Source organism: Oncorhynchus keta, chromosome 25, assembly GCF_023373465.1.
Source record: "Oncorhynchus keta strain PuntledgeMale-10-30-2019 chromosome 25, Oket_V2, whole genome shotgun sequence".
Lineage (NCBI taxonomy): Eukaryota > Metazoa > Chordata > Actinopteri > Salmoniformes > Salmonidae > Oncorhynchus > Oncorhynchus keta.
In genome coordinates, this window is record NC_068445.1 from 3,960,001 (window position 1) to 3,972,875 (window position 12,875).

General features: G+C 47.2%; 1 protein-coding gene across 9 annotated transcripts in view; it reads right to left on the minus strand.

Moving 5' to 3' along the window:
* The window catches only part of LOC118358022 (multiple C2 and transmembrane domain-containing protein 1-like), a 213,395-nt gene that overhangs the window by 26,983 nt on the left and 173,537 nt on the right, over window positions 1–12,875 (minus strand). For all 9 annotated transcript variants that reach the window (XM_052478509.1, XM_052478513.1, XM_052478508.1 and 6 more), the window contains one exon: window positions 6,424–6,480. In XM_052478509.1, coding sequence (XP_052334469.1) covers window positions 6,424–6,480 — 57 coding nt within the window. The remainder of the gene's footprint in view (window positions 1–6,423; window positions 6,481–12,875) is intronic.

Consider the following 12,875-nt stretch of genomic DNA (forward strand, 5'->3'; position numbering starts at 1 on the left):
AATTTCTATGTGTTATTCACGGTACAGTAATGCCTAGGAAGCATACTGGGAAATGGGACAGACATGTGCTTAACAAATCAGGGCTGCTTCGCTGTACTAAGTTGTTGAGTCGACATAATCGAAAACAAAGAATTGAGCAGCAACAAACAATGCTTCTCTATACTGTCTAGAGTCTCGACCAGAACCTCATCAGGGCACCTCACTGGAACATGTGACGCGGTCAAAGTGTCCCTGGTGTTTCTAAGCCAGCGTACGTAACGCACGTACAGCCCTGTGTGAGTACCAACGCTCAAACTACTCTAGATGACATAGACAATAAACCCAAAAGAGAGAATAAGCGAGAGCGAGGGAAGAGGAAAGGGAGGTGGGAGAGGGAAGAGAGAGAGAGAGAGAGAGGGAGAAGGCTGACATCTGTAGTAGGTGTAAAGAGGCGTGTGGGTGAGGTGTGTGTGTGTGTGTGTGTGTGTGTGTGTGTGTGTGTGTGTGTGTGTGTGTGTGTGTGTGTGTGTGTGTGTGTGTGTGTGTGTGTGTGTGTGTGCGTGTGAGCGCGGTAAAGCCGTGAGTGGGACATGATTGCAGTGTGTATCTTATCTGGCTAGCAGTAAGTCCTGAGGCGAGACGAGCGCGACTCCAGTGACCAGCCATGCGTAGTGAGTGTAATCTCAGAGCTTCTTCAGCCCCTCTATCCCGCTCTGTGAGACAGGCTATCACACACAGGGACCCTGGAGGTGATAACTTTACTCCAGCTCTGGACAGCAGGCTGTGTAAGACAAAGCTGCGACATAGATGTCATTCAGTCCCTACAGATGCTACTGGAAAGTCTAGTCTGTCCTGTACTTACACCGAAAGCTCCCATGGCATACATGTACCAACCTGATCTCATAGATTCACTCCGGAATTTGACGTAATTGGATGAGCGTTGAGTTTTGACCCGTTAATTCCGCGTGGTTACAGGGTTAATTCCGCATCGTTACACGGTTTCAAACTGGGTTAAGTTTAGGTATTGATTCCGCGTGGTTAAGGTTAGGGCTATGGTTTGGGGAGGGCTTAAATCAAAATAATAATAATAATAATAATAATAATTAAAAAAAGACCTGTTTCCAGTATCATCAACTAGTCTCCCTGCTTGCTAGAGAATTGTGAACTGCAATGGCGCAGTGGTCTAAGCAGTTTTTATTTATTTATTTTTATTTCACCTTTATTTAACCAGGTAGGCCAATTCTCAAGTTCTCATTTACAACTGTGACCTGGCCAAGTTAAAGCAAAGCAGTGCGACAAAAACAACACAGAGTTACACGTGGGATAAACAATCGTACAGTCAATTACACAATAGAAAAGTCTATATACAGTGTGTGCAAATGGAGTAAGGAGGTAAGACAATAAATAGGCCATAGTAGCGAACTAATTACAATTTAGAAAATTAACACTGGAGTGATAGATGTGCAGGTGATGATGTGCAAGTAGAAATACTGGTGTGCAAAAGAGCAGACAAACAAAAGCAAATATGGGGATGAGGTAGGTAGTTGGTTGGATGGGCTATTTACAGATGGGCTGAGTACAGCTGCAGCGATCGGTAAGCTGCTATGACAGCTGACGCTTAAAATAAGTGAGAGAGATATAAGTCTCCAACTTCAGTGATTTATGCAATTCGTTCCAGTCATTGGCAGAAGATAACTGGAAGGAAAGGCAGCCAAAGGAGGAATAGGCTTTGGGGGTGACCAGTGAAATATACCTGCTGGAGCATGTGCTAAGGGTGGGTGCTGCTATGGTAACCAGTGTGCTGAGATAAGGCGGGGCTTTACCTAGCAAAGACTTATAGATGTCCTGGAGCCAGTGGGTTTGGCGACGAATATGAAGCGAGGGCCAGCCAACGAGAGCATACAGGTCGCAGTGGTGGGTAGTATTATGGGGCTTTGGTGACAAAACGGTGGTGACAATGTGATAGACTGCATCCAATTTGCTGAGTAGAGGGTTGGAAGCTATTTTGTAAATGACATCGCCGAAGTCGAGGATCAGTAGGATGGTCAGTTTTACGAGGGTATGTTTGGCAGCATGAGTGAAGGAGGCTTTGTTGCGAAATAGGAAACCAATTCTAGATTTAATTTTGGATTGGAGATGCTTAATCTGAGTCTGGAAGGAGAGTTTACAGTCTAGCCAGACACCTAGGTATTTATAGTTGTCCACATATTCTATGTCGAACCGTCCAGAGTAGTGATGCTAGTCGGGCAGGCAGGTGCGGTTGAAGAGCATGCATTTCGTTTTACTTGCATTTAAGAGCAGTTGGAGGCCATGGAAGGAGAGTTGTATGGCATTGAAGCTCGTTTGGAGGTCAGTTAACAAAGTGTCCAAAGAGGGGCCAGAAGTATACAGAATGGTGTTGTCAAGAGCGTCATCATTGATGTAGACAGAGAAAAGAGTCGGTCCCAGGAATTGAACTCTGTGGCACCCACATAGAGACTGCCAGAGGTCCGGACAACAGGCCCCCTGATTTGACACACTGAACTCTCTGAGAAGTAGTTAGTGAACCAGGCGAGGCAGTCATTAGAGAAACCAAGACTGTTGAGTCTGCCGATAAGAATACGGTGATTGACAGAGTCGAAAGCCTTGGCCAGGTGAAGACGGCTGCACCGTACTGTCTTTTATCGACGGCGGTTATGATATCGTTTAGGATCTTGAGCGTGGCTGAGGTGCACACATGACCGGCTCGGAAACCAGATTGCATAGCGGAGAAGGTACGGTGGGATTCGAAATGGTCGGTGATCTGTTTGTTAACTTGGCGTTCGAAGACTTTAGAAAGCCTTTCTGCCTTTCTAAAGCAGAGCAGGATGGATATCAGCCTGTAACAGTCTGGGTCTAGAGTGTCTCCCCCTTTGAAGAGGGGTATGACCGCGGCCACTTTCCAATCTTTAGGAATCTCAGACGATACAAAAGAGAGGTTGAACAGACTAGTAATAATAGGGGTTGCAACAATGGCGGCAGATGAGTTGCTCTCTGGCTTGAGCCCAGTGCTGTGCCATCGTTATGTTTTGGAGGAGGAGTGCCGGCGAAGGCACATTTCCACGTCCTCAGCACCTTTTCAAATGCTCGAAATCCACGGCTCTTTCCTGTCACCAGCCTGACATGTACACTCTTAGAGAAAAAGGTCCTATCTAGAACCTAAAAGGGTTCTCCAGCTGTCCCCATAGGAGAACCCTTTGAAGAACCCTTTTTGGTTCCAGGTAAAACCCTATTGGGTTCCATGTAGAACCCTTTCCCCAGGGGGTAGGTGTGTGAGTGTGTCTGTCTGTCGCTGTCTGTTAATCATACAGGTCTCTCTCACTCCCTCTCCCTCCCTCTCTCTCACTCCCTCTCCCTCCCTCTCTCTCACTCCCTCTCTTTCAGGGATGAGTGAGCAGACGGCGGTGTGTGTGTGCCGACGGTGTGTGATGGCAGAACCATCGCCTGCTGGATCCCCTGTAGCGAGGGCCTGTCTGGAGGATGACAGACAGGCAACAGGCAGGAGCCCAGAGAGACGTGGAGGGAGGGAGGGGTGAGAACCAGTGCCAGCCAAGGTAATGACACCCTCATTAGAATATGGCCACTTTCTGTTAGTGTGTGTTTAGCTCTTCAACTGTAATGCAGGTGTTGACATTGATGACATTGAGACCTTGGTATATCAAGTGTGTGTGTTTGTGTGTGTGCGGGCGTGTGTGCGTGCGTGCGCACATGTGTGTCTAGTCATTGCCATGAATTTACTGGCTGTGGAAGGGTTCGCAGGAAACACATCTTGAACATCTTTAAGTCCTGCCATTCGCACACACACACACACACACACACACACACACACACTGCTATTCACCTGGACCATCTCAACAGGTACTATAACGCTCTATGAAAACTGTCTTCTGCATTGATATCATGTTCTCATCCCACGTGGACAGTTCACAGGCAGGCACGCAGCACGCTCAAACAAGCACACACCGCCAGAGAGAGAAGAGGAGGAGGAGGAAGAGGAGGGAGAAGCAGCACAGAGTTAAGCTTCATTCTTCTTTTCCCCTTCAGGTGCCCGCTTGGGTTTAACAACTGAGCCGTCCCCATCAATTAGCCTGGACTTTGGACTTTCATTGAGAGTAAGTGACTAATATCAGCGTTGGCGAAGAAGAAAGACACTTTTCACGATTGCCCAACAATCTGTTAAGTGGATACACATGTGGCTGCCTCGGCGAAGCCTGCAAGGGGTCCTCTCCCCAATAAAAAACAGGTGCTCCACTTTTTTGCCATGTAATACCCCATTTAGCCCCCGGAGCAAAGGTTATCCAGCTAATAGCTGCCTTGTGGTGCACAGGGAAGAGCTGCACACACGGCCAGGACTGAACATCTGGAACGGATTGCACATACTTGCAACATATGCTTCAGGTTCAATTAAAATGAGGCCTTGGCACATTTATTAATCTTTTTTTTTCTACCTTTTGTGCCGTGAAAAAGGCCTCCTCTGACCTGACCTTAATATTATACAATTTTAGCAAAGAGGAGAGGTAATGAGAGCGTCAGGTCATTTCAATACCTGAGAGTGAGAATGGAAATGACAAATTTGTTCAGCCTCAAAACTCCATTTGTTGTGCACTTAACCAGGGAATAAGGGGGGGTGTAAGAATGAAAGAGAACGGGGGAGGGCAGGAATGGAGGGAAAGAGTGAGGGAGAGGGCTAGGGTGGTTTGAAGAGACAGATATTGGTGAAATAAAGAAGAAAAACACCCCCCTTTCAACTTCCCTTCAGCTCAAATGGAATGCTAACATTTGAGGGGAGCGATAGATCAAAATGTATGAAGCCAGAGTTGGTCAATTGTAGCCTTTGTGGTCGCCTTGCTATCCGGCGCCTCAGCCCTGTGTGCAGAAAGAGCAGGGCCCTCTTATGTGGAATAATCAGCTCAGGACTCAATCTGACAGACGCCGCGAGCTGCAGCTCCCTCATTTCAATATGAAAGTTGAAATGTATTTTTTTCTCTTCCTATAATCTGCATCTTTTCAAACGCCTGTTTATTTTTTTTCTGAGGGAAGGGAGGAAATGCAGACAAAGAAAAGTAGAGCGATAGAGAGGTGAAAAAAGGTTCAAGGTTGCTTAACGCATATCTTCAATCGCTGCCCCGTACACCGTAGCCTTGGAACCTTGCAGCCGTGGAACTTTTCCCTCAGAGCCGCTGGAGGAAGGGGGAATGAAAATGCCGAGACGCATGTGGACTGGAGTGCACATAATATCCGCTTTTTTTAACCCTGTGATCTCACACAGACACTTGTGGCACTTTGGATATTTCAAAGGGCTGGAAAGAGGTCAGCCTAAAATAACTCCACTCTAAATGAAGAGAGTCTTCAGGCTATTTCATTTCAGATAACAAATTGCTTCGTCAAAGGCTCATACAAGTCGAATAAAAAGGACAGACTGAAGAGATTTTTGTCGAAAGTAGTGCCCAGAGATGCTACATCAGATGATATTCGAATTGGTCTTGGTGTCGGGCAAAAAAACTAACAATAACCACGAATCAGTGTGCAGACAAACCACAACATGTCACGTATTGCCATTTACATCATAGGAAGAACCAGGAAAGACTCTATAGCACACAGATATCCTCCTGAAACAAAACAGAACCTGGGGAACGATTACTTCAGATTTGGTTTGGGACTATTCGATAGGATTCTACTCTGTTGTCTTTTAGGTGCTATGAAAACCTTGCTGCGAGTATCAAATGTCAGGTTCCGTAACGTTGAAGACTAACGCCGCCTCTCTCCCTGACTAGGACTAGAAAGGATCAGGAAGCTCAAGGCTAGTATGGCTACAAGCTGCCACTGTGTAAACGAGCGAGCTAACCCACTAAACCTGTTGTTATCTGATAGCTGCTGAGCACATATTCTCTTTTATTACTAAGTCAATGAGAAGATAACGCTCCTAAATAGTTCCTGAAGCTCCTTAAAGTCGGCGCTTTAAGCGTGATCCCATCTCGGTGGCGCAACGGGCCAACGCTGCACACCGGCATTCCAAATACAGTAGATAGCCACATAAAGAAGAGAAGAGGACGTTATAGAAGAGCGAAGCAGAGCAAATCACTAACACTGGCAACCGTGACGCTATGCATGAAGGGGTTACAACAGGCAGAGGACCACGTGTCTGGACCCATTTCAGGAAGACGACGAACAATGTTCAAAGTTTGGATGCGTGCGTGCGTGTCTGCGTGCACATTTGAACGTGTGCATCTGAAGTTTGGAGTGTACACAATGCATCTATGTGTTTCTATTTCCTGTGTGTGGAACGCTGGCACCCCAGAGACTTCCTGTCCCTTGACAGCATACAGAGAGAGAGAGAGAGAGAGAGAGAGAGAGAGAGAGAGAGAGAGAGAGAGAGAGAGAGAGAGAGAGAGAGAGAGAGAGAGAGAGAGAGAGAGAGATAATTACCTTGTCATCTTTCTCATAGTCCTCATCCTCGTCCTCCAGCAAGTCCTCCATCGCTTGCTGCACGGCGGTTGCCACAGGAACAAGAGAAGAAGAGAGAGATTTAAAAATAAACAAGTGGGGCAGACAGGTATTCTCATTCATTCTCATTACCACAGATTGCACTATGTACAGTATACTGTACACATGGCTGATGTTAATACAAGTCAATACAGGGCTGATTGTAGGACTGTTAGTCTTCCAGGCCAATCTGAGCCCACCTCTGACCACCCATTCCCCTACCTCTTCTATCACTACAGGGGGTAGAGGAGAGGAGAGGACGGCCTCCAGCAGAGGAAGCCCCAGTGACAGAGAAGTGTAACTATCTGCTCCACTGGTCCCTAACTGATGGAACAACAGCCATTTCAGTAGGGTCCTCCCACTAACCACCATAACACACACAAACACACACAAGGGAGAACAGATAAAGAAAGAGAGAGAGAGAGAGAGACTGGCAGAGAGAGAGAGCGGGTGAAAGTAAAAATGAAAATGAAAATATTTCTATGTATGTATGCATGTGTGGGATGCTGAAGAAAATAGGTTAAGGAGTTGTGGTTGTTGTTTTGACCTTTCTGATAAAAGGCATAAAGACATCATTATTAACCATACATACGTTATGCGTCTTCTTCAACCGCTCAAATGGACTTTTAAATCACCTCGGAGGCCTACATAAGCACATGAACTAGGTTTTGAATCAATCTCTTGCCATCAGCTATAGGCAAGGAGGGAAGTGGGGGAAAAAACAGGCGCTCAAAGTTGTATTACACAACAATGAAGGATGGAGCAGTCAACTGTAAACGGGTTGACTCAGATCAGGGATTGAACTTCTATCCCCTGGGAAAGAGGAGATCTGTAGATAGTCGGACGGACAGAAGGACGGATGGGACAGACGGATGGAGAAACAGACAGAGTCGGTGGTATCACGCGTGGATTCTTGCTGCCTGCCTGCCTGCCTGCCTGCCTGCCTGCCTGCCTGCCTGCCCGAGGAGCAGTGGTAGGACGGCACAGATCGTTATTCCCTCCTCTCCTGCCTCCTCCCCGTCAATCACACATCAAAGCTACAGGGTCAGACGCAGCGGCATTACCATAAACAAACGGGCGCATCATAAACCCGTAAGCTGCCAAGGGGGTTGCATTTATCTCCTCCCATTATCCCATACCCCCTACCCTACCCCCCCGCCCGCACCCGCAAACAAGTTGGAGAAATCCAAAAATCATTACTTCCCAGAACAATAGCTTTTGTCCCTTTGTTTTACTGGAATAATAAAAAGTGTGGCTGACATAAGCTCCTTATGTAAATACAGCTTCCCGCAGAAACAAAGAGAGGTTCAACCCAGTTGCGCTGAGCGTGGAGAGAGTAAATACAAGTCATGGCGTTGTGTGTGTGTGTGTGTGTGTGTATGTATCTACAGCTTAGTATGGTTGTCTAACTTGTTCTACTCCTGCCCATTCGCTGGAATCCATTGGCGAACCACGGCAATCAACTGTTACCGAGCTAACGAGCAAGTGTCCCGCATCTATAACTCTCGTGTACAATAAAGACCTGGGCACCGTGTTAGAATCAACCCACCACAAAGGACGCACTCAAAATGGGTTTCTCCAAACACAGCCTTTTTTTTTTACTACAGTATACAGCACAGTAACGTACTGTAGGCCCCATGTTATCTACAAACAGAGAGAATATCAGCATTACCGACAGAGACAAGGATACCCCTTGAGAAGAGAACAGCCTTGTTCACCGCTACGAGAGTGCGTAGTATTATAAATAAATAAAAGGAAAGACATGTCATCTCATCTGCCCTGAAGATTGCCACCACTAAACGCTGTGTCTCCGGAAGACATCAATTACCAGCGCGGTGCTGATGAATTCAACAATTTCCCCTGTCCTGTTATGATGAACACTGTTTGGGTACATTATACCATTCAGCTGTTTATCCCCTTATCGCATCGTTTGAATTACTATCATTACAAACCGATGCTTCAAAGACTCAATGTCGACAGGATCGTGTGACGTTCTCACAGCCCACGACGCGCTTCAATCCAACACTTTACCAGAGGGGAAATTAACATATTCAAAGCATTCAAATCATCTGAACGGTACAGGTTATACTCACAGATTACAGAGGGTACAGGAATACATATAAAGATCCTGCACATGTGAAATATGTAAAATACATAGCTAGGTGTAATGCAGTGGAGGCGCCTCAGAGGAGGAAGGGGAGGGCCATCCTCCTCAGTGGATTTCATAAAAATAAAAATTGTGAAACATTTCAAAAGTTAGTATTTTTAGATAAAACTATACAAAATATATTCACATGTCACTAAATAATTGATTAAAATACACTATTTTGCAATGGCCTACAGTAGCCTCAGCAGCACTCTGTAGGATAGCGCCATTGTGTAGCCGGAGGACAGCTAGATTCCATTGTCCTCTGGGTACATTGACTTCAATACAAAACCTAGGAGGCTCATGGTACTCCCTTCCATAGACTTACACAGTACTTATGACAACTTCCGGAGGACATCCAACCTATCAGAGCTCTTGCAGCATGGACTGATATGTTGTCCACCCAATCAAAGGATCAGATAATTAATCTAGTACTGAAAGCATAAGCTACAGCTAGCTAGCACTGTAGTGCACAAAATGTGGTGAGTAGTAGACTCATAGAGAAAGACAATAGTTGAATAATTTTGAACCCATTCATTTATTTAAAAATGAAGGAGTAGCAAGAGAGAGAGAGAGAGAGAAAAAGCAAATTCCGCTAGCTAGTTTAGCCTACTCAACCACCCAGCTCAAACAGAGGGATGCTATGTTAGCTAGCTGGCTATGACTATCCAACACTGGAACTCTTCCAAGTCAAGGTAAGCTTTTGGTTTGACTAATTTATTGCCTTCTGGGCCCGCCATTGTAACTGCTAAACTGCTTTCTGACTGTACACTGTACCGCATTAGCCAATAGGGTGACAATGATATGAAGGTTTGGCTTGCAAAGTTCTTTTTCCCGCCTGGTCCCAGTTCACAAGTGAAGGGAAAAGGTGAGAGGAGGACAGCGCGTAGATGTGAAAAGGGATACAATGAGCTGTTTGTATGTGGCTATGAAAGTGAATGGTGTATTTATTCCTCCAAATTCAGTTGAAAAAATGTCTTAAACTCTTGTTTGCAACTGTTGGGCTAATGATTACATCCTAGTTCAGCTGGATGCAGGAAAGAGTGTACAAGGTGGCATTGAATGTGCCACTGACCTGTGTGCACCTACGTTGCAAACTTTCGTTTATAGGTTATGGTTGTATTCACCTCATGATGGGTATAGGGAACATTTTAGTATCATGTAGTAGCCTAAACCTATCGCTGTTACATTGAACTGGGTCAACGGAATATGAATGACAGTCATCCAATATGCATCCAATAATTGCCCTCCCTCATCTTAAACGGCACCGACCGCCACTGGTGAAACGGATAAATAAAGTATAGACCATTTAGTATGGAGCAGTGCTCGTGAACACATGTCCTGGAGGGCAAGTGTCCTGCAGAGTTTATGTGAGTCTGGCTTGTTTAAAACCAGCCTATAGGGTCAGTGCCATGGCAAGCAATTTCCTCTTGTTTGGTCATTAAGCCCCAGTAGGCCGGAGATCCTGACACCTGTGTGCCCTAAAGGAGCAGGGAACAGGGAGCTGACAGAGATATTGATGTACAGTAGGCAAGTACAGGACACTTGAAGTAGGCCTGCCGGCTGTGGGAGGAGAGAGAATAGTAAAACTTCAGTGGATGTGTGAATTCTGGAATACCACTCAGGCCTTGGATGGGTCGATGAACCTGAACAACCACACACACACACACACACACACACACACACACACACACACACACACACACACACACACACACACACACACACACACACACACACACACACACACACACAAGCACACACACGTGCACGCACACAAGGATAAACACGCACATGCACACACCAGACAAGATCGACATCACCATTCGACCCCCTGAGCTGCCGCTGGCATCCTCTTCACCCCAGCTCGGTGACGTCCGCCCTGCCAAGCGAATGCCGTCCCCCAACCCCCCACACCCCCACCACCCTCCTACCACCACTATCTCTGCTGTCTTCCTCCTAACCTTTCCGAATGACAGCCGCTAGGGGAATTGACGCCAAGGCAGACATCCCGCCGAACATGAAGATATACTCTCCTTTTTTCCCCTCTCTCTTCTCTTCCCCCTCTCCTTCTCCTCATCTTCCTCTTTGATACGTGAGAGGGTTTTAACCTCTCCAGCTGCCGGGGTCTGCTCCAGTCCCCTCCAGGCCCTGCTTGGTATGCTGTGTGTGTGTGTGTGTGTGTGTGTGTGCGCTTTGGCGCTGGAGGAGAGGGGCGAGGAGAGGGGAGGGCTGGAAGGCTGATAAGGACTGTGGGCAGGCAGAGCTTGTCTGACCCATACGGGCCCTTCACAAGCTGTCAGAGCCCTGGCCCTCAAAGGGGGGGCCTTCCGTCTACGCTGACCCAGCCCTGGCTCACCCAGCAGGGGGCAGAGAGGGGTGAGGCTGGCTGGGGCGCTCTGGGAATGGGGTTGACGGGGCCTGCCTGTTTTCATGATCACACAGTCCAGTCAAAAGTGCCAATCATAATCATCACTACATTCCAGAGAGATACACATAGTATTATCTTATTGATGGACACATTTGACACATGTCAGCATTGAGTCAGACGGACCAACGCAAAGAAAACCAACCTCTGAGTTTTGCTCAAACAGAACCAAACTGAGATAGACCTTAGTTTGTATCAGAAACAGGGCTGGTGTGTGTGTGTGTGGTAGAGAGAGGCAGGTGCCTGGCTGGGGAAAGTAGGAGTCACAGGGTAGAGGAGGCTCTGGGCTAGTGTCTGAACACCCACACACTGTCGAGACACACACACACACACACACACACACACACACACACACACACACACACACACACACACACACACACACACACACACACACACACACACACACACACACACACACACACACACACACACACACACACACACACACACACACACACACACACACACACACACACACACACACAGAACAGTCAGAGAGAGCAGCAACAGAACAACAACAAGGACTGCGGCAGAACACGGAGAGCTGACATTGTTAGCAGAATCGGGTACAGAGGTTCACAGGGATAGAGAGGGGGGAGGCTGGGAGACTGGCGCGGCGTTCTCGCCCCACTCCCAACCCCGTCTGCCTGCCTGCCAGCGAAGAGGAGCAGGGGCGGCACGGGGGAAATCAGCGGGGCACAAACGCTTCCAGTTAAAAGTGACATGACCTTTTGATTTTGTCACCTGTCACCGACTGCCATGTCTTCCGCTGCACTGAGGAGCGCCTGCCAGGCACCGCAGCCTCCCTCTCTCTCTCCTTTTGTCTATCTCTCTGTTTTTGGGGCAGGGCCACTGCGGAGGTGTTCCTTTGGTTTGAGTGAAGGCACACTGGGCCAGGCTCTCTCTTTCTCCTCCTCCTCCTGCTCCTCCTTATCAGAATATAGTTCATTCTCCTCTCTTTCTGTCAAATCAAATCCTTATGGGGACACATGACATCCCATTAACTTCTTCCAAGGCTTGTTGCTCATTTAAATGAATTATATCCCAACCTATTCTTTCATGGTACAAGCTAACAGAAATGGATTGCTGTCCACATCTAACTAACAAGACACTGATGGCCAAATGGATGTACTGTGCATTCACAATCGACCTAATGTGAGAAGAAAGACCACAATTAGTCAATTCAAGTAGAAGGGGCAGAGAGAGAGAGAGAGAGAGAGAGAGAGAGAGAGAGAGAGAGAGAGAGAGAGAGAGAGAGAGAGAGAGAGAGAGAGAGAGAGAGGCAGGAGAGAAGCTGCAGGCTCTATCCTGGCAAACACCAATAAAGGCTGAGAGAGTAGAAATTGGTGGAGTAAAGGCCCAGGGTCGTATGGGAGGCCTGGTCTTTTGAAACAATATGAGAGAGAGAGAGAGAGAGAGAGAGAGAGAGAGAGAGAGAGAGAGAGAGAGAGAGAGAGGGGGGAGAGAGAGAGAGAGAGAGAGAGAGAGAGAGAGAGAGAGAGAGAGAGAGAGAGAGAGAGAGAGAGAGAGAGAGAGAGAGAGAGATTAGACTACTTGACACTGGAAAGAATCAAGCAAAACACTGACCAAACTGTTCCCATAGGAGAACCCTTTGAAGAACCCTTTTGGGCTCCAGGTAGATCCCTTTTGAGTTCCACGTAGAACCCTTTCCACAGGGGGTTCCACACAAAACCCAAAAGAGTGCTACCTGGAACCAAAAAGGGTTCTGCCTCGAACCGAAAAGGGTTCTCCTATGGGGACAGCCGAATAACCCTTTTGGAACCATTTTTCTAAGAGTGTACAGTCTCAGTGAGCATA